This window comes from Mytilus californianus, unplaced genomic scaffold, assembly GCF_021869535.1.
Source record: "Mytilus californianus isolate M0D057914Y unplaced genomic scaffold, xbMytCali1.0.p SCAF_20, whole genome shotgun sequence".
Classification (NCBI taxonomy): domain Eukaryota; kingdom Metazoa; phylum Mollusca; class Bivalvia; order Mytilida; family Mytilidae; genus Mytilus; species Mytilus californianus.
In genome coordinates, this window is record NW_026262669.1 from 3,899,790 (window position 1) to 3,922,649 (window position 22,860).

Here is a 22,860-nt window from a genome sequence, read left to right on the forward strand (position 1 = left end):
GACGAGTTCAAAAAGGGTGCATCTTTTGAATACCTTTTACCCTAATACTCTCGAAAGGCACATATTATGTGTTTCTTTAGTTTAAAGTGAGTAATTGTTCTCAGTGTTTTGTCTGAATAGTAATTGTTCTCCGTGTTTTGTCTGAATAGCTTGAGTCAAAACATCCGGTGAAGGGACAATTATTAGAATCAAAAATTAATTGGTTATTCAGATGTCAGATTAACCCGCTAGTCTTTAACCATTACCGCCATCGCTGAATATATAGAACTTAGGGTTAAAAGTCAAGTTTTTTTTTTTTTTTTTTTTTTTTGGGGGGGGGGGGGGGTGGTCATTATATAGGACATCGTTATTGCAGATGAAAATGGAAAGGGCACACATTTTCATTAACAGTGCTTCCCTGTATAAGAAGCACAATTGAAGTATATAAAGACTAGGTGAAGTAAGCATGGCCGAATGGTAACCGAAACTGTCCGAAAAGAGCCGAAATTGGACAAATGCACGTTTAAATCAAAATCAAATCTGTTAAGTCAATAACAAAGTTTAATAAAGTGTAATTTCATTATATAAACTATCCATAAAATACCACCACGAGAAGCGTGAAGTAGCGTTGAACGGAGGCAACGATAAAGGACAGTCTGGGGAACAGTCAGGCAGTAACCATGCCCCCGATCAAATCCAGAAATGCAAAAACTAACCCCTCCCCCTAAACAAATACCAAATAGTTTAAATGAAATAGAAATAAATGAAATAAGTTTATGAATAAATATATTAACATGTTAACTTATTAATACTATAATATCAAGGACATTCTAGGTCTAAATTACTTTTTACAAAGATTCAAGTTTGAGTTGTATCCCCTTGTCCGTTTAGTACAATCAATGTACTTTACGCTGACGTTGATGTCCAACAAGCTACGTACACGACGAACTGGTTTAAACTTTAACATAATATATTAACCTGAATACAATGTTTACCCAGTGCGACTACTGGTTACAAAGCACCGCTAATCTGCATGCCTGTGTGTTATGTGAACGACATTTATGGTTAATTCAATGATTTAATATAGGAAAAAGTAATAGTTTGTAGCATTAGCAACTAGTTCGAAAACTTATTGGAATTACAAATGGTTCTATATTTGTATGTAACAGGAGAATGCTCAACCTTAGACAAAAGCCATGTATGAAGGTAATTTAACGCTTAAATACATTGAATGTTGTTTATGTGACATCCAGTGGTGAGTATGTAATATTTATCTTAGTCATATAGTTCTTGTGCGATCTGTAGCAGTAAGGATGAAACTATGTTGTAAATGCTGCTATTTTGTAATAATGATACAGGAGGAATATTAAATTATAAAATGTCTTTAACAAATAAAAGTATTCCTTTACAATACTGTTTTTCCATGGAAAAGAAAATAAATTATAATTATAGCAAAACGGCTATTTTTTTAAAATATATTATATATATATTACGGGCCTAATATTTTTCTCTTTTGTTAAATGCTTGTAAAGTTCCGGCATTTTATATATTCTAATTATTTTTTCGGGCAATTTAAAAACTGAGCCAATCACCAACAGATCAGTTCATTCTGTAATAAATACCGAATCCAACAGTTTGCCTTCTCAGAGTTTAAACAATTAAAAGTAAATTGTACTGAATTATTTGCAATTCCCACACATTTGTCCTAATTTTTGTTTGCAAAGACATTATTTTGTGTTAAATCTGGTTTTATTTTTTTTAAATAAATCATCAGCAATACAAAATCAACATAACAGAGATTTTTCATGAACTGTATTCTCGTCTACCATGTCTACGATGTTGTAGAGTGTGTCAATTGTTGAATATGCACATAGACCAAGATGATTGACACAGGCTTCAGATTTCTTTTCTTTCTTGTTCTTTTTTTTTACTGTATCTATTCAACAATGTATTTAGAAAATAAAATCATCATTCTTCATGGATCATCAACTATTACCATTGCAAGTTTTGTTTTTTTGTTTTGTTATTGTTTTAACATATTATTAAACGCATTTGTTATAATTGTTTGTGTATAAAATAAACCCTTTACTTTCAACATCTGTTAGACCCTATAGTCAAAATATGAGTATGTGGGTATTGTAAAAACATACTATTTCAGTTCTTCCTAAAACAATTTGTATATGATATCGGTGTTTTATTTGTGACATTTTTGTTGACCTTTGCCCTTTTAAATGGTAGATACATTTGTACATTAGCTTATCTTCCAATCGCTGGAACTTTTCATCACTGTACACTTTTTATTAATCAGCAGAGTAAAAGGGACAAGCAGCATTTACAAAAAACTGTTTTAAGAAATATTGTTGAGTTTTTCATGACACTTAGAACAATATGCACATGTACCAATTGTGCATGTTTTTTTAATTTTTATCCATTAACATACCGATTATTTCAATTAAAATTAGGCTTTTGAAATGTCTTTTATTTTTAGGTATTTGTCGACATCATGTTTCCCCTTGGTCGTCCAGGAAAGAAAAATATGACAAAACTTAAAAGCAGTTTTAAATTTAGCGTGGTGCTTATAACAAGTTGTATTTTTCCTGCAATTAGATGACAAAGTATGTCATGTATGTTGGATGGATAAACTTTACACACGGTGTTATGAATCTCTAAGCGACATCTTTTGTTGTCAATATTGTTGAAGAGATTGACCAAAATAGCATTACTCGACTTAAATGTCTTAAATAACCATTAAAAAAAGTAAAATAACAAAAATACAGAACTCAATACTGAAAATTCAAGTCCGTTAACAAATGGGTAAATCCAACGCCCTAACACATCAAACGAATGGATAACAACTGTCATATTCCTGTCTTGGTAAAGGCATTTTCTTATGTAGAAAATGGTGGATTAATCCTGGTTTTATAGCTAGTGCATCTAGTACTTTTAATTTGATCTGCTAAACATGCAAATGAAAACAGTAGATGTATGATATTGTTCGAGATTTGGTTAACAAAAAGACAAACAAAATATGGACGTACCTACCACCATTTCCCCTCAGTAGTAAGTTTACCAATTTATACATTATTGTCTCCAGGCCAAAGAGAGTGTTACGCTCTCTGCACGTTAAGAACTCATCGCACAACTTTTTAGGGGTCCGTATGTGGTCTGTTGCAGGGCAAAATGTCTGTCCCTTTCAAATATTCTCTCATTTATCAATGACAGTCCTACTTCATCGACCTTAACCCTGAATGGCCTCTATTAAAGACCCATCTACTGTTTGTATTTATTGTTTATTTGTTCTCGTCCTGAACATACATGAAAACAATTGTCACTGGACTATAAATACAACAATCAATCAATCGCCAGGCCATGAGTAAAATCCGATTGTTGCTTCAATTCATTTTATACTCAACCAATACTACATAGTAAGCCTTAAAAGGCCCCGAAATGACAAATGTAAATCAATTCAAACGAGAAAACTAACGGCCATATTTATGTATAAAACATCAAAACATTAAAAGTGTACACATACGAATAAGATTTCAATTCATAATCAACAATTGCGTTAAAAAGAACAAAATATCGACCTATCTCCATACTCCTTTTTTTCAGCCATTTATCAGAATATCATATTATTCTACTTGGCCTAATCAAAAGCTGAAAATGTAGCCATAAGATTCATGTTAAATAATTTTATATTTTTTACTTTGCACATAATAAAACCATTTATTTTTACTTTTTGTATATCATTATCATAGACTATCGAGCAAATATGAAATGTACAATTAGTTCAATTGATTAGTTGATTGGTGTTTGCCTTACGCCGCATCAGCGCAAAAACGGATATATCGCGGTGAGATTTAAAGTATATTTTTTTTAAAATAAGACAAAGGATCCTTCCATATACTAAACCTCAAGTGTAAAGAAAACTGCTGATTTACAAATAAAATTCATTACTAAGATAAGGTGATAAAAAATTAAAAAACCATTTTGAATTTATACCTTTTTTTTATATTTTACAATATATTCAAACTTCTTTAAAAAACAATATGAAACAATATTTGAAATGAAACACTATCAAATAAATCATACATGACTATGTGCAATAAATGCATGGGATAACATAACAAAAGATTTTTAGAAATTATTGTCTCCAAGCCATAAAGATTATTACGCTCTCTGCACGTTACGAACTCTTTAAATAACTCTTTTAGGGGTCCGTATGTGGTCTGTCGCAATCAAATTAAGAATGGAAATCGGGAATGTTTCACAGAGACAACAACCCGACCAAAGAGCAGCAAACAGTCGAAAGCAAATAATGGGTCTTCAACACAGCGAGAAAATCCTGCAACCGGAGGCGGGTTTCAACTGACCCCTAGACAAAAAAAGTGTACTAGTTTCACAAATCACCTATAAGAACCACATCAAGATATGCAGAAGTTATTATTAAACCATTGTAGGAAAGTAAATGTTGATGTTAATTGCATGAAAGTTAATGTTAAACCGTATGTGAACAAGCATTTAATGTCATAGCTTCATGTACAAAATGTCTTTTGTTGAAATTTATCATACTGTTAGGTGTTTATACTTAAAACCCACGCAACGAAGTTGCGGAGGGTATAATGTTTTTGACCCGTGCGTCAGTCCTGTTCTTGTCATTGCAACTCCTCTGAAAACACACAACAGAATTTCATAAAACTTTGTAGATAATAAGGACATACTATGTAGATGTGCATATCGACATGATATTACGATTCTTTTTTTTTTCTAGGAGTTATGCCCCTTTAACTTAGAATTTTGGCCAAAATATACTTTGTTATCGCAACTCGTCTGAAACCACACAACAGAATTTCATGAAACTTTGTAGATAACAAGGACATACTATGTAGATTTGCATACTGACAGGAATTACGATTAATTTTTTTCTAGGAGTCATGCCCCTTTAACTTAAAATTTTAGCCAAAATATACTTTGTCATCGCAACTCCTCTGAACCCACACAACAGAATTTCATGACACTTTGTAGATAATAAGGACATACTACGTAGATGTGCTTATCGACTGGAAATTACAATTCAATTTTTTTCTAGGAGTTATGCCGCTGATGGGTTGATTTGGCAAACATAAATAAATACAAAAATAAGTAAGCAATGAACGAGGTTGTTAAATATCATATATGCTTTTTTGTGCTTCTTTGTTGAATATTTGTTTGTTTTTGTTATGATTAAGATAGTGACACGGTGTTGACTGATGTTCCCCTATTTTGACATTTTTACCTATTATGTTAGTTTTTTATTCACGCATCGTTGTCAATATAATGGAATTTGATGCGACTGTCATACAAGTGAGAGGTTTAGCGCTATAAAACCAGGTTCAATCCACCTTTTTCTACATAAGAAAATGCCTGTACCAAGTCAGGAATATGACAGTTGGTGTCCATTCGTTTGATGTTCTTGTGCTTTTGATTTTGCCATTTGATTAGGGCCTTTCCGTTTTAAATTTTCCGCGGAGTTCAGTATCGACAGGAAATTACGATTCAGTTTTTTTTTCTAGGATTTTTGCCACTTTAACTTAGAAATTTGGCCAAAATATACTTTGCCATCGCAACTCCTCTGAAACCACACAACAGAATTTCATGAAACTTTGTAGATAATAAGGACATAATTAGTTGTGCATATCAACAGGAAATAACGATTCAATTTTTTTAGGAGTTATGCCCCTTTAACTTAGAATTTTGGCCAAATTATACTACTGCAAAAGTTTGTTATCACAACTCCTCTGAAACCACACAACAGAATCTCATGAAAATTGTAGATAATAAGGACATACTATGTAGATGTGCATATCTCAAGGAAATTATGATTCAATTTTTTTTACAAGGAGCTTTGACCCTTTAACATAGAATTTTGGCCTAAATACACTGCAACAGTTTGTAATCACAACTCCTCTGAAACCACATAAGAGAATTTCATAAAACTTTGTAGTTAATGAGGACATAATATGTAAATGTGCATACTCACAAGAAAAATTGACTTTGTAGAGTAATGAGTCTTTGAGGCGTGGGGTATGTGAGCGTGCTCACAAAGGTTCTTTAATTTGAAGTCTGAAAAGTAATTAATCTAACAAACAAGAAAAACGAACAAAAATATAACAAAAACACAAAAAACCACAACAGATTTTTTTTAACATGCAATGTAAACAAGTACATTGCATAGTTTCAATAATAGATACACACACGTTCTCTATTTTCTACAACTTCATTTTCGTCGGATTTTCATTGAAATTTTAGACAAGCCAACTGTATCATGCCATTTATTCCAGTAATTGGATTCCCAGGAGTCTATACCTGGAAGCCAACGTCCATTCAGATTAGCCAAGGTGCATTCATCAAACCAAAAGCCAGCATATCTGTCAAGGGTGCAAACTCTTCCATTGAATCCTACAGTAGAGTCCTGATCTTTCGTGTGAAATATTTGGTTGTTATTATAATACATAGCATCTCCTGGAATTATACATATAATCTGATCACATAGTATATGACTCGTTCAAAATTGGTATATGAGGGCCTGGCTGGGGACCTTGGTGTTTACACATTTAAATGTTTTTATCATTATTTTCTATCTTTTATATGTGTTGACCATTATTCTCTATTATTTATGTATTTTGTTAATCAATAATAATCTCTATCTATTCTTTTTATTGTTTCTCATTATTTTCTATTCTTAAAAGATTAGTACTCCATTTTTCTCTATTTCCTAATTTTTTTCTGTATTTTTTCTTTCTCTTTTCTCTATTCTTTGTTTTTTGGCCAATTTGTTTGAGCTTTTGATTTTGCCATTTGATTAGGGACTTTCCATTTTTAATTTTCCTCGGAGTTCAGTATTTTTGTTATTTGACTTTTCATTATTCTTCATTCTGTAAACCAATTAAGAAACAGGTATATGACTAATATAAAAAAAACATAATTCAAAGATTTAAAGATATGTCCCTTACGGATGTTCGTTTTTCTTGTTTTTGAATTTTCGTCCGATATTCGAAATCCTCTCTTTTTATCCATGTGGTGTCATTATGTAATTTTGCCCGCTTACTCCTTTTTCTGGAGTATAAAAAAGTTAGGCGTCGGTCTGACTGTGTAAGATGTACAGTCACTTCCGGTCAAAGTGGAGACCTAAAATTCGATGTCTCGTGTAGAGAGAGCATGTTTCAGAAGGACCCTAGGTACAACTATTTGAGGCAAAGTGTTCATCTGCTCTCTCTTTCTCTTAAGGGGGCTCTAAAGGTGGCCTATTACAAAGCAATATGTGTGTCCCTTTTCAATGATGAGGACATAAATCTTTTAATTTGTTTTTTTATTTTTTTTTTTTTTTTTGGTGTGATTAGTTTTGTTATTTACATACCATTAATTAATAACAGTCTTTTCAAAAGTCTATGTTTGTTTAACAGAACAGATCATCAAACATCCTGATAATTCAGAAATTATTGCGGGGTTTTTATTTATGCTCATAATGCGACTTGGTGATTATCGTAAAATAAGAACTCGCATTTTGATTGTTGATACATATATCTCAATACAGATTTGTCTTAAATAGCAAAATCTAATCTCGCATCATTACCATTCTTCAAAAATTGCAATAATTTTTGAATTTACAGTATTATTTTTCACCTATATGTCGATCTGTTTCCACATACTTACCAGCATCGCCATAATATTCTCCAATAATCAGTCTATATTTGTCTGCCTCGTCAGATACTCTAAAGATGTAGTATTCCGCATATCTCTGGTTCCCAATGTTATCAGTTAGGTCTACACGTAGCATGTACTTATTTGTATAGGTTAAAGTGTGAAGGTTATCATTACCTGAAATAATAAGAAGTGGTTGTTTTTAGTTATTCGGTTAATAAAAAATGAATTAATCGATGAACACTTTTTATGAAATACCCTTTGCAAACTTAGCGACATTCTAACTATTTTTTTTAATTCCCCATACAGATAGGATGGTGTTGCCTTTGAGTTGTGTTTTACACTTTTGTTTCAATGATTTTGTGGGTCTCTTGGTATTTGTTTTTCTTTTAGTATCTTCCTCCACTGTTTTAAGTAAATACATGATGATATTTTTCTGAGTGTGTTAAACTTCAAAGGTATATTTTACTTAGACATTCTGGATGTTCGATAAACAAATTTAATTAAAAGAGATGTGGTTTCAACACCAACTTGACAGCAACAAACCAATACAACCAACGTACATCCATAGTAAACATACAACTATTGCAAGCTCTAAATCGTTCATAGTCTAAACTAAGTAGTCAAAGAATTTAAAAAGATTAGTCAACAAACAATTCTCAAAACAGATAAGAAAGTTATTTACAAGGTTCCTGACATTTGTCAGACACATTAATGTGGAGCGGGGTAAAACAAAAGGAGATCGATGGACCTTCTTTTGGTTGAACCTCTTTTCATTTAAAGCCATGGGTCTCGAGCGGGGTAAAACAAAATTTAGTTCGCTGGCCCCTCCTAAGGTTGAATCTCTTTTCATATTTTAGCCATTAGTCTCGTGGCGTACTTGATGAAGGCTATTTCTAATACACTTGCCGTACACCATGAAACGCGGTAATTAGTGTTTATAGTATAAACGAGTACAAATGAACTCTTGTACCAACATTTTTCATTGGTGGTTCAATCATACCATATCTTAATATAATAAATTTACATCTCTCAAGGACATTGAACTGGGGTAAAAATGTCAACAATGTACAAGATGTACAAGATCACTAAAATACCTAACTAATGGTTTAGTGACATAAAAGTCTAACTACCTCATGTACCTTGATTTTCTTTTTCAAGAATAATGGATTTATCCTGTTTTCATATTTTAGTTCATTTTCCATTAATAAATACAGGACTTCAATAAGGATGGCCTAAGTATAAAAAAACATAAGTTGTGGTATGTTAAACATGTATTGTAGTATTGGTGTTGTAGTGTAACAGCACACCATAATAACCTTACTCATCAGATCGACAGAAAGGCAAATAAAACAACTAACAAAAAGAGTTACAAGATATACACCAATCACTCGCAGTTACTGAAAGTTAGTTCTTTTAGAGTTTACTTGCTTTATCCACCAATAAAAAATGTTCATCATAATATAGCCTAGTTCACTGAAAGTGGCGTAAAAACAATCAAACAAACTACTATATACACTTTACCTAACCAAAATTCTCCGGATAAGCTACCAAATCCGTTTTTATACTGGTTCCATGTCTGGTAAAAGTTAACAAAGCCATCGTATCTATTCTGAATTAACTGCAAATATAGAAAAGAATACAATTATCTTAATATTTCAATGACCTGTACTGCGGAAAAAATAATTTCTTTCCCATTGTCAAATTGTTATACATAAGATACGAAATGCTCCGTCTTTCAGGACTTCCATCAAAATTAAAACAACACTTTATAATAGTATTCCTGTGAGGATTTGAAAAGAATTGACCATGCCTGACGACGTAACATAGAAATAACCATTTATATGGCAAATCAATAGAAAAGAAGGATTTACTTTGCCTGCATATCGTCTAAAATCAATTACAGAAACAGACTTTACCATATTTCGTGAATACGATATTTTTCCACTCCCGAAAGTTGACTGTTTAATATTTTAAACGTTCAGCGAGCCTCGCGTTTTAAATTTCAAAATGCAACTGAGATGGTATATAATTTTTATGTACCAACTACATTCGAAAGTGAACAATTATTTTAAATCCATCTTCGATGTTCCAGTATTTGCTTAATATATTTAACTTTATACTTAATATAATATCTGCTTTCAAATTGTCAGTTGCTAACGTTGCCTTGGAAACAAACTATTTGAAGGTACACGTTAGCTGTTTTAAATTTTATATTAACCTCTCATGATTTTTTCTGCGATGAATACAATGTTTTACAAAAGAAGATTCTCAATGTTTTTAGTCAATGAAAATTTCTATAGTCATATAACAAGATTGGTTGATTACATGCTTAATGTATAGTGGCAAATATATTATGCATATATACATATTCAAACTTTATTTTTAAATCAAGTTATATGAACAAACAAACAAAGTAAAATAAGATGAACAATTTTGCTTTCGAAAAGCTTTTCTGGATTAACCTTCATAAAAAGCGTCCAGACCGAAAAAAAATATCATGTGTCCTTTTTTATTTAATCGAAACATAAATTCATTTCCATAAGTATCACATTTGACAGCTAGATCATTTTTAAACAAATTGAATTTGCTTCAAGTGAGATGAATATTTTCAAGCTAAGTTTGAAACACGGATGTTAAAGTTTCAAACAACAATTGATTCGAAAAATACAGAGCAATACAGGGTACCCTGTTTCCACTTTCTGTATTAACATATATTAATATTCGCATAAGTAAGTCTGCTTCATTTTTATTTTAGGTAAACGGAATTTTACTCATTTAATCACCTAATCCCTCCACCAAAAGCAGAAACAGAAACATGACGAAATAAAAAAAAATCTTGAGGAGATTGATCATTGTTCAAAATAAATTATTTTTCAAACAATATTGTGTATTTTGCAAATCCTTGTTTAAATCTGCACAAAGGCATTCTCTATACTTGTAAACTGACACGGATTTGTATGACTGACAAGTAGCTTATTAAACGCTTATTTGCTCTAACAAATATTCACAAAATTAAAAAATAAACAATTCAAATTTCATATAAGTGGACAATTTATGTTTCCGAAGTGCATTTAATTTACCGCACTGAAGTACGTTCGTTATTCGTTTTTCATTTTTTCAAAATCGTTGGTGAAATAAATTGAGCATTAAATGGATGAATCAAATTTATTTCTCACTTAATGTAGAGGTAATTAACAATTCATAAAATATTTCCATTTTTCTTTCCAATTCATTTGAACAATATCATCTATTTCAAAAACTAAAATATAAAAATTTATTGATAAAATATAAAAACTGCACGTTAGAGAACACAAACAAAATGCGATCAATAACTTTCTAAAATAATTAGCATCAAAATGACTATGAAAATTAGACGATAAGTAAAAGTAGGTATTAAGCTTAAATCCTAGGCAATAAGCTAACGGCTAGGCAGTAAGTATCTTGCTTAAACAATGTTAGGCATTAATATTAAATCCTAGGATTTAAAATTAAATCCTGATAAATATGTCCAGGCATTAATGTAAATGCCTAAAATGAAAATGAGAGTAGATAAATAGAAATTTATTCAAAGTCAAAAGTCAAAATACATTTTGTACATAATGAAATAATAAGAACTGAAGTTTGAATTTCAATTACATAAAATAAAATTATAAGTAAAATATTGATGTTAAAACTCATTGAATAAACCTCCTAAAATATATGTAAAATTGTTGGATTGTTGTCCCATTGGCAATCGTACTACATCTCGATAGAATATTGTATTGAAATTTATTTGTTACCAATGCAATTGGTGCGAAGAAATGGAGCATACGTCACAGTTTTATTTCGTTTTATCATTTGTATCTGGTGATCGTCAAATATCTTTGTGCAGAGTAGAACTCACTGTATATAGACGATTTGATTCCAATTGACCACTGTTTTAAAGAGCAATTCTCTGTAACCACCAAAGAAATTCTAATAGGGTCTGGCACACATGGTCTCAGATTTTGATGAAACTTTTATATAATAGCCAGTACCATACCTAAAGGCAATAACAGGCAACAAATTGTTCCGGAATATTCCGGTTGCCATGGAAACCACATAAGTTGATTTTAGCAATAAAAGGTCATATGTTAACTCTTGAAAAAGTGAAAAAACGACATTTTGCACTGTTTAGTACTTGATTTATGTGTAACATATCCTTTTTTCTGAATAATATAATATAACTGACCTTTAAGCTGTTTGAAATTCACATATGTTTTACTTTTACCATTATCAGTTATTTTGCTACCAGCTAGTAAAGATATGCTAAAATGGCAAATTTGGATTTCAGTGAATAATGCGTAAATACAGGGTATTCAAGTGAATTTTTCTCTTGAATGCAGCGTCTCCTAGTAAAATGTTAGGTATATTTAGAAAGAACCAATATAGGTCTTCCAGAATATAAAATAAAATCAATGGGCAAATAATTGCAAAAAATATTTTTAATGAATGAAAAACACAAGATTTTCAAATTCTGTAAATTGTATTTTTCTACAAGTCAATAATGATCCAAGTAATTTCCATATTTAAACAATACAAAGATGGCATTAAATTTCTTACAATTTAACAAAATTGATCAGTTAAATTTTTCAGTCCAGAAAAATAGTTTTGTTTAATGAAATTTAATAAAAATGGTTGTTATGGTAACCGAATTTTGAAAATTTTACAATTTTTTTTTCTTTCTAAAATTAAGTATGTATCTTTACATTTTTAAAGATTTAATTTTGTAATTGAATACAGAGGGAAGAAATAACTGATTGTGCATATTAACAAAGTTTGCTATTTATAAAGCAATGCGGGTAAAATGCTGGTCCGACTTAAATATTTAAAATAAAGTAAAACACCTTCTAAGTACATGCAAATTTCATTATATTAAACTCATATTGGTGCAATCATGTGTAGGTAATTTAGGAGATAACTGTATTGTATTTTAACCTTTTCGGACATAAAACGTAGATATTACTGTCGCAAATTGAGTTTACCTAGCGACCTGTAGCAGAGCTAGGTAAACGAATAATTGCGACAGTAAAATCTAGATTTACGTCCACAAACCTTAAAATAAAATACAGTTATATCCATTCTAATGCAATAGTCAATAAAGATATTGTTTCTGTTTTTTATTTGGACATATAGTTGCTTAAAATAAAAATTCCACAAAATGTTGTTGACTTCTTTGGCACATAAACTTCATAGCAACATCATGACGTCATATGAATACTTCAAGTGTAAAACTCTAACATAGTATGTTTTGGGGCTTTGTTTACGCTTCGAATTTGGATATAAGCTATTAAAAAGTAGTTTAAGGTAGGCGTTTTTTTTTCTATTTCGCCTATTTATTGGGAAAATATAATGTTGTTGAATCCAATATGGCTGCTTCTTGCATCCTTTCAAGATAAATAAAATAAATCCGTCATGAATTCTTTCTGTTTGATGCTAAAGAAAATCTTTTTCTTTTTCACTTTCAATGCCCATCACATTTCTTTGGCACTCAAGTCTGTAGTACATGCATTTTCTAGTAAGACTGCTTGCATATCAGGACAATGATGTAGATTATTTGACAGCTTTTGGGCATATAGAACTTTTGCCTGATCTTTTAATGGGCCTTTCTCTAGCTTATATTCACAGCTGACTTGAAGGAGGTGTTGATCAAGACTAATCTGGTTCTTGAACTCTTCAATGCAGCCATCCATAGAACAAATGAATGTCTGCTTCTGTTGTTTTGAAGCCTGTTCTGTTCCTAAAAAGAGGATAAATAAAATAAAAATTGTTTCCCAAAAAAATAGAAAAATTCAAATTTACTACATTAACCAAGTTCAGTTCCAATTGGCCCAGTTGTATCAGAAGATTTTTGAAAAAGTTTATGCCAGACGGACTCAAAATGGGCCAGGTGACCTAAAAAGGACAACGATACAACATGTATAAATTTCTCTTTCAACAATGGGCAGCCTGATTATCTATAATAAGATTCTGTCGATACGCATAATCCTGTAACCCACAAGCAGGGAATTTAAATGATGCATAACAATGTTTATTGAGTTTTGTGTTGGTTTTCTCGGTTGTTGTGACAAAATATAATAATGATCATTGTCTTACAAGTGTGCTTAAGTTTTGTACATGACAGTTAGTGAATGAAATAATTATAAAATTACCTTCAGTAATGAGGTCATTAAAAGACATCTCTGTCCAGTCATTGAGTACTTTTAACTGCACAGAATTCTTTGTTGATTTTAAAGTCACAAGCTTTCCTGAAATGAAAATTGTAATTAAAGAACCTGTATTCATTTTATTGTTTGTTGAATTGATCAATATGGAAGTTTAAAAAAAATAACCAACTTCAATATCATAACCTCTATAGATTTTTTATGTTGTTATGATATAAAATTACGTGAATTTTTATAGCATCCATTCTAGTCTAGGAGTTTGTGGTCTTTTTATCAATAGGCTTAATGCAACCTTTTTATTAAGATGATTTAATTTTTTATGTTTTAAGATGAAGTGCTGAGCTTATTGAATTTAGTATTGGTATTGCTTTTAATTGTCTCAATATACTTTTAACCTCTGAACCAGGATTTCGGAGGAGGGTTGAGTACTTATAGACTTCTTTTACCCACCTGTGTACAAGCCAGACCCTGTATTTTCAGTGGTTGTGTTATGTTTAAAACTATATGTTATTTGTAATCTGTTTTTTTCTTTATGTTGAATATAAAAGTAATACCTTCATCAATATTGTATGTCTGCCACATCCTCAAATGACTGCTCTCAAATCTAAAGTTGTAAAAACTTGTAATATTGGTTATTGTTTCCTTATTCTTGGTTACATCTAAATCAAGAATTGTGTCAACAACCTTCACCCTGTAACGCTTCCCTGGTACTTTATCAAGTGCCTACAAAAGATTGGATACTAAATGAATTCTGATAGACACAATATAAAACAAGATGTGCTGTGAGTCATTGCTCACTAGTGATATCCCTGCTTTTTGATAGGTAGCCATCAAACTTTCACATTGATTTGTGATAGCCTTTTTGATTTATTTTGTGAAAACTGTTTGTGACGGACAGACGGAAAGCTGATTACTATAGGGCTCCTATGTCTGAATAAAAAGATAAGATATCAAATAAAGTTAATGAAATATCTTATATCTAATTTATGAGATATCTAAAAAAATAAATAAGATATCTTATAAACTAAACATAAGGAGGCTCCGGGGTCCCCCACTGGTGCTAAAATATAATATTTCCATAAAGCACTTGTGACCTTGACCTTTGAATCACTAGAAACATCAAAATCAATAGGGATCTTCCTTACCTAATAACATTTAACTGTGTAAGTTTGAAGAAATAATATGAAGGTGTTCAAAAGTAACAGTCCAGAAACCGATTTTGGACGGACGGACACACGGACACCGGTATTTCTATGTCCCCTCCAGTGGGGGACAATAAGAGATCTTATAAAAATTGTTTTATAAGATATCTTATAAATTATATCAGATGTCCTATAACATTCATTCTAATGCAACATTCGTTGTAACGTATGTACGTCAAATTTCATTGGATAAAGTTGTAATTTTCAGGGTATATATCAATCTGAAGATTTGGAGCCATCAATCTATGATTTGATGGTCGCAAATATCCGTTTACTGGCTCCGCTAACGTGTCGTTAGTAAACTCAATTTGCGACCATCAAATCCATGATTGATGGCTCCAAATCTGCAAATTCAATACAGTTAGCTCCTAATTGGATATCTTGAAAATCTTATATCTTCTAAAGTTTATGAGATATCTTTATAAACTTCTTTATGAGATCTCTCATGAAAGATATAAAATATATTATCATATACTTAGACTAAATAACATATGATTTTTACCATATGATAATAGCATTACATTTACGTATATTCCATATTTTTTCGAATTGGTGCTCAGCGGTCTGATATGAAAAGTTTATCACATGCTTCGACTTTTATCACATGCCTTTCCGTAACGTTATCGCATGGCATTCCGGTAATACTCGGCAAATTCTGGAAAATACACCTCAATGGTACGTTTTCAGTGAAAAACATTACAAAGTAGGGTACACAACAATTATTTGGATACTGGAAAGTATATTGTGTAAAATGGAAAAAAACAAACAATAAACAAATGATAAAATAAATGCATTTTTAACATAATTAAGAAAGTTACTTTAAAAATGTTGACTTTTCCAAACAGTGTTTATTATGTATATTGTTGAATAATTTTTTTATTGTCCGTATTAAAATATACCATACTGGTTTTTTTTCTTCATTGTTGAGGCATATGATAGAAAGATTTCATATCGATTGTACAACATTTGGGGTCTGACATCCGTGATTATCTTACCTCCTATACATTTCTAGGAAAATGATTGGTTTAAAGCGTCCGCGTGGAGACTGTGTATATTTCATATTAGGTTTGTAGGGAGGCGGGGCTTATTTCATACACGGTTAGTAGTGGAGTTACGTCCCCTTTATATTCCATATAAGGTTAGAAAGGAGGCGGGGCTTATTTCACACACGGTTAGTAGTGGTGTTGCGTCCCTTTATAAAAACAAAACGGTATTGAGAAAACATCTTAAAGATTTCAACAGACGAAGAAATTGATGATTAAGATTGAAGTGAATTCATAAAACACATTTAAACCTAACAAGTTGTTATTGTTGGCAGCTGTTTTTGTAGGATCAATGAGAGAAGTTTCTTAATGCTCAAAGTATTGAAGACTTCAGTGCTTATTTTGATAGATCACTAGTCTAAATTTCACACGTTAAGATAGTCGGTAAGATATATTCGTTACATAGTGTGCCAATGACGTAATACGGTATATATGGGGTCAGTAAATTCCATATGGGGATTCGAGCTTTGCTCTCCTCCCATATGGAATTTACTGACCCCATATATACCGTATTAGGTTACTAGCACACTATGTAACTTATAATATTTCACTCTTTGAACTGCTATTTAAGAACCACGTAAAAAGATCAATATATTAATCTGTTATTTTTCTTCATTGTTGAAGCATATGATAAAAAGATAATAGCATGTCATTTTTCATATCACATGTATTATCAGCCCTCGGCCAATATCAGCCCTAAAGCAATGCGGCTCTTGCGCTGATATTAAACCTAGGGCTGATAATACATGCGATATGAAAAATGCCATGTAATAATCTGATATTATACAAGATATCTTAAATACTTTTACAAGATATCTTATAAAGTCAAGTTTATGAGACATCTTATAAAGTGTATGCAATGATACTATTTTATATACAGTTATACCTACCCTCTTTCTTTAAGGTGGTAGTATTTCAGCTTCTGCAATCTTGTTCTTTGTATTTGTCGCAATAGTGTTCTAAGTTAAAAGAAAAGAAAAACTTTTTAAGAATATTTTAAACAAGGTACTAATTGAAATTGGAACAATAATGAATTCTGGAATACACATGATAATACTGAAGCAAAAACCAACCTATCTTAGAGGGTTTAGTAATATATGAATGGGTTAGGGTTCAGTTGAGGTATGTTTTATACACAAATGATTTAGAAACTTACCCTTAATTTACCCTCAATTATGCATGCATGAATGCATAGTTTAACACCTATTGGCCCTAAGTGTACATGTAAATTAGATCAATTAAAAACTTGGTTTTTATTTTAATAGATTTTTTACTAATGCTTAATGATGAAACTAATTTACCAAATAAAATGTGCAAAAGCTTAGTGAATATGAAGACCAAATTGGTACTTTAAAGTTTAATGTTATTTCTGAATTGAAAGATCTTCTTGTCATAGTAAAACTGAGTACATATGCAGTTTGACATGTAGTTACAATATGGATCCCATACATATATATATAAACATGACATAACAATAAACTCACTATTGACTATTGAGTATACATGTACATGTGTACAGGGAATCATATTTATACATGTATATGAAAAGACATACCTCCTCAACATGCTCAATATACTGTTATTTCCAAATAGTTTTTCTCTACACAGTCTACAAATTGCTGTAATATAAAAGAAAATAGATACACAATTGATCTCATTCTGTGTATCACTATCAAAACTATTTTTTGTTTTATTTAATTCCAAACAAAAAAATGTGTGTTTACTGTCACTTGCTGAAAAAAAAGGGTAGGTAGATAGGGATTTTTTTTTTTTACATTGAGTCTATGGGAGCAACATTGTGACTTTAACAGTACTTAATCAAAAATAGTCAAAAAAACTTAAGGGTAGGGGACAAAAATTAGGGTAAGTAGGGGTACAGTAAACCCACATACTTTTTTGTTGGGTCATATACTGAAATTAGGGTAGGTAGGTGTACAGTAAACCCACATACTTTTTTGTTGGGTCATATACATGTACATGTATGTACATAAAAACATGAATTTTAAAACATACATGTATCTCAAGTAAACATGAATAAAAGAAGGCTGTCCGCGCCCTTATCGGAATATAAGCCTTCTGGCGCATACATGTAGTTGTGACAATATTATGGCTATGTTGCGGCTTCATTGCACCAACATGTTGTGGCAATGATGCTGCATTAGCGTATTTCATATGCAAATAAGTTTTCTGGCACTGGTGCCAAAAAATGCTGTGGCTTCGTTGCCGCAACATGTTGTGGCTTCAATGCAGATATTGTTTTTTATTTTGTATGCAAATTAGTTTTCTGGCACTGATTGCGCCACTAATGCCTTTAAATTCTGGCTTCCTTTAATTATTGACTAAAAAGGTAAAGTAACGTCTGACCAGGCAAGTTTAGTGCTAAGTATACCCAAGAAAAAGTTTTAACTCCTTTATTTAACGTTATGATTTTTTTGTGTGCTCAGGGTTATTATTATAACTTTTTCTTTTAAAGAAAGTAAAGTTCTGTCCTCAGAAGTTATTCCTATATGTGATGTACTTAATTTTCCCACATTGAGGAAAAGGAAAGTTAAAATGTGTAACTCATGAACTGTCAACATGCAACATCTATACCTTCAATAACACCAACATAATTTCCATGATCCCAACAGGAGCCCCTTCACTGCAGTCAAAGGTGTTGTGTTTTGTCTGATTAGCAATCTAAATTCGTGATTATACTACATTTTTTTCCAAACAAATAGCACTTTCAAGCCGTCTTTAGAGGGATACAAAGACATAATTGACCAAACTTCTTTCAGCATGCTCTGTAAAATTTTAGCGAGGGTTAAATTGAGAAAGGGAAGAGAAACCATGACTTATGTTTCAGAAGGTACCAATTCGCCCGATTAGATGATAGTTCGTCCCTGTTAATTAGGATTTTTTGAAAATGCTCTCCAGGTCTATCAGGAAGAAGACAATTTCCTTGATTTAATTAAATGAGAGATTGAACTTTTATATAATGCATTTAATTAATCATGTTAATCTAAGTTTACATACAAGTCTTCACAATAACAGAACACCCAATTCTTCACTAAAATTATAAGCTCAAGCAACATATGGTCCACTTCTAACACACCACCATGACCACAGTAAAAAGCTCAAACACTGGTGACATCATCAATGATATTATCAATGTTCTGGCTCTATTCTGGCATCATTTTAGTAGATTAAGAATGAGAAAATTATATGTGTGCTTTATGGCAACATTGTGGCACTTTTTGTCATGAAAGGAAATAGCGCTGCACTGTAGCCAGAATGATGCTAGCGGCATCATTCAGCACTTATCCGGCATCAATTTTCTGGCAACCTGATCAGCAGTCGCAACATTGCAGCATTGTTGCTGCAACATTTTTTATTTCATAAGGACCGGTATGAAATGATGTGATTATCATGTACAAAATCTTACAAATCTGGTAAAGGAAAGGAAACGTGAAACAGCATTCATGTTATAATTTTTGTCTCTCAAAAACAAGATTCAAAGAACTTCACATAATTTTATGTTTTAAAGTTTAAAAAAGGGGTATTAAAGAAGTTCATATGGCTGTCACATGCTAAAAACAATAAGCTTAAGGTTCATAGCCAAATGGTAGATAATTAGTAACCCTAAGGTTTTTTTTGTTTGTTTGTCTTTTTTTGGGGGGGGGGGGGGGGGGGGGTACCTGACAGCTGCATTTGATTTCTTTTTTATAGGAGGTTTATCACTGTATCTTTTTTAAAGAAAAATGGTATTAGGTAAATAGTATCTACTTACATGTTCCAATAGGAATGAAAATGCCTGTCTTTGTAACAATTCTTTGAAACATCTCGGGTGTAACATGTCGATCCACTGCTTTTGTAGTATTATGATATTTCAAAATGACATTTACTGAAGGCACACCACAATTTTTCCTTCTATATCTCTTGTTAGTTGTTTCGATGATAATATTTCTATGAATATCACAGATCCTAAGTTGTGACGTACAATGTAATGTCAGATTTAAGTAAAAAAATTTCTGACAAAAATTTATACATGTCTCTTTTTCCAATGGAAGCATTTTCAAAAATACCTGTCGTCACTGCAGTTGTCACAATTGCCTACGAAATCTTTTATGCTACACATTTTATAACAATTGTTCGAAGATTATATCAATAAATACATTAAAAAAGTTAGTTACGGTAAGCAAAATAAACTATAAAATACACTGTCTTAGTACAGACACAGTTCCATTGTTCTGACAATATTTTCAAAATATGAGCAAATCACACCAACTTAACCATATATATAAGTGTAGGCTAACATCACTGTGAAAAATTTACCCATTTCCCATTATGCTTGAATATAAAACATGAAGAAATTCGCAAAATAACATTGTTGTCTGCATTTGTTTACATTTTCCCTCCTGTTTTTAATTTGTTTCTCTTCAAGAGAACTCCGTAAAGGGAGGTAATTTGATTAGGTAAATACAGGACAACTCAACTTTTCAGGGTCAATTAATTTCAACACAGTCAAGTTTGCCCACTGATTTTTTTTCCTTTCTTGTATAACCTTAATCCATTCTCTCTATTCATATAATCAACAATATAAGAAATGGCTGCATTTTTTTACAACACCTGATCAAAATAGGCTCTAAAACCCCCCTTTTATTGCACTTTTTACCCTATTTTAGCTATATAGATTTTTTTTAAGAAAGTTTACTGTTGAACACAACTTTTATTTGTTTTTTTTAAACTGAAAAAAGTTTTAAATGTCTGAATATCTATATTATTTTCTTTTTATTAGACATTATTGATCATAATTTGTAAACACTGCATTTTCCCTCTTTCTTGCCACTTTAAGTCCTGTTACCAAGGAAACGGTAAACATATGGGGCTAAGTGTAATAATATTTTTTGTTAAGCTCATGTGGCTCTATTGAACTAATAAAGTTTAAAACAAATATTTTTTAGTGCGTGCCGAAATATTTTGGTGATTACAAAGAATTGCTTTTAATTAGTTGATGAATATTTCGGTTTGACCACTCAATACTACCCTGTGATTGTAGATGTATTGGCTTCTCATGAACAATAAATAGTTCTGGCACATTAGCATTAATTCAGATATACATGTTACTTTGCTGTTTATGTGGCACACCAGATATTGTGAAAACATAAACTAAATTAGAAGCCGCCTATGAAGCACTTTTTGACGAAAGAGCTCTAGAAGTATAATATTTTAGGTGATCTTGGTACACCATAAGAAGATATAGTTTCCAGCTCACTTTGATTTCAAATTGATTAAATCAACCTGTCCTCTTCTGAAAACTTTTTGGATAAAACGGGTTTAGCTACTTCTCCCTTCCCTATGCACATTTTATCGTGTAACAATTTTCACAGAATGGAAGAAATAGTACAATGGAATCATGGAAAATGTTCGCAAAGTCAGTATTAAATTTTTTTTAATTCTACAGTCTATAATAATAATAGGCCGCTTTGACATATTTCTTCATGAGTTTTTCCCAAAATACCGTACAGTTCCTCTAGAAAAACATAAACGTTGAAATTTTCCTGATCATTCTCTTTTACTATACAATAGTCTTTCAAGCCTCCAATGGTAAAAAATTGCCATACAATTTTAATTTTTGCCAAATGATCATTGTATTTTTGCCTTGGGTATATTGTCTTTGTTTTCTCCGATTCAAATTTATATTTCGCAAAGATTCAACATGTTCAAGATTTTTTTTGTTTCTTAAAAGCTTATAATCCCGATTAAGAAATGAACAGACAAGATAGGTGTTTAAGGTTTAAGAAAATTTACATATCCAATAAAACAGATGGAAAGATGATGTGATTGTTTTCAGTTGTCTTTTTTTGACCAGCTCAAAACGGCTCGAACATTGAAGAGCAATACCATAAAGAAATTTTTCTGTTTTGAATACGAAAAAATACCAAAAAAGAAGATCTGTTAAATCAGTTTATATTAATTTCTGGTAAATAATTTGTTTTAAATTTTATTCAACAAGAGTATTTCACCGAATAAACAAGTGTTTGGAAAATAAACAAAAACCTTGAAATTAACTTATTACTTGAAATGATGTCTGGCAATAGGTTGAATAATCATCATCAGATTTCAAGAAACAAGCATAATGCCTGGAAATTTCAGGCAATCACTTAATACCTAGGCGTTAGCTTATTGCCTAGGATTTAAGCTTGATGCCTAATTTCACTTATTGCCGCTAACACATATAGTAATATACAATGCTATAAAATCACAAAACCTTTAATTGAAATGTTCACAAACAATACTGTGTCGTGTTTGCTTGAAATGTTGTAGTCATTAAATGTAATTTGAATTTTATTAATCGAAATATTTGACAGATATAACAAATTTACATACGAAAAAACGGACAATAAACATCAAGTTTGTCCATATTTGTAAAACATCACCGAACGTGTCAAGATAAAGATTTATAGTATTTAATTTATAACCATACAATCCTTTATTGTTATATTTTTTTAATGTTTGAAATTAAAACAACTCAACATCAAAATAGTCCTATCGCTTTTATTGATCTTAAAGGTTTTTTTTCATTTCTCAGAATGATTTCAAGGTAATTTAAACTTATTAGCAAAAAATAAATACACTTCAATTTCCATTGATATTGACTAGAATGGATTGTCTCTTGAAAGATATCTGTTAAGAATGCTGACAAAATAATCGTTTATGTCATTTTGTCTATAGCGGAATCTTGTCTCATTGATAATCATACCACATCTTCTTAAAATTCTAAATTATGTT

At 31.3% G+C, this 22,860-nt stretch overlaps 1 protein-coding gene across 2 annotated transcripts; it reads right to left on the reverse strand.

Moving 5' to 3' along the window:
* Positions 1-12,486: 12,486 nt before the first annotated feature.
* Positions 12,487-20,497, reverse strand: LOC127731714 (uncharacterized). 2 transcript variants are annotated; one of them, XM_052240527.1, is made up of 4 exons: positions 19,859-20,497; positions 14,399-14,567; positions 13,833-13,928; positions 12,487-13,420 (listed from the first exon to the last, which is right to left on the reverse strand). In XM_052240527.1, the coding sequence occupies exons 1-4, from the start codon at positions 19,922-19,924 to the stop codon at positions 13,155-13,157; spliced, it is 597 nt and encodes a 198-aa protein (XP_052096487.1). In that variant the 5' UTR covers positions 19,925-20,497; the 3' UTR covers positions 12,487-13,154. The 2 variants fall into 2 exon arrangements, with proteins under 2 accessions (XP_052096487.1, XP_052096489.1); XM_052240529.1 differs by lacking the exon at positions 19,859-20,497 and adding an exon at positions 16,980-17,042.
* Between the last annotated feature and the right edge of the window lie 2,363 nt (positions 20,498-22,860).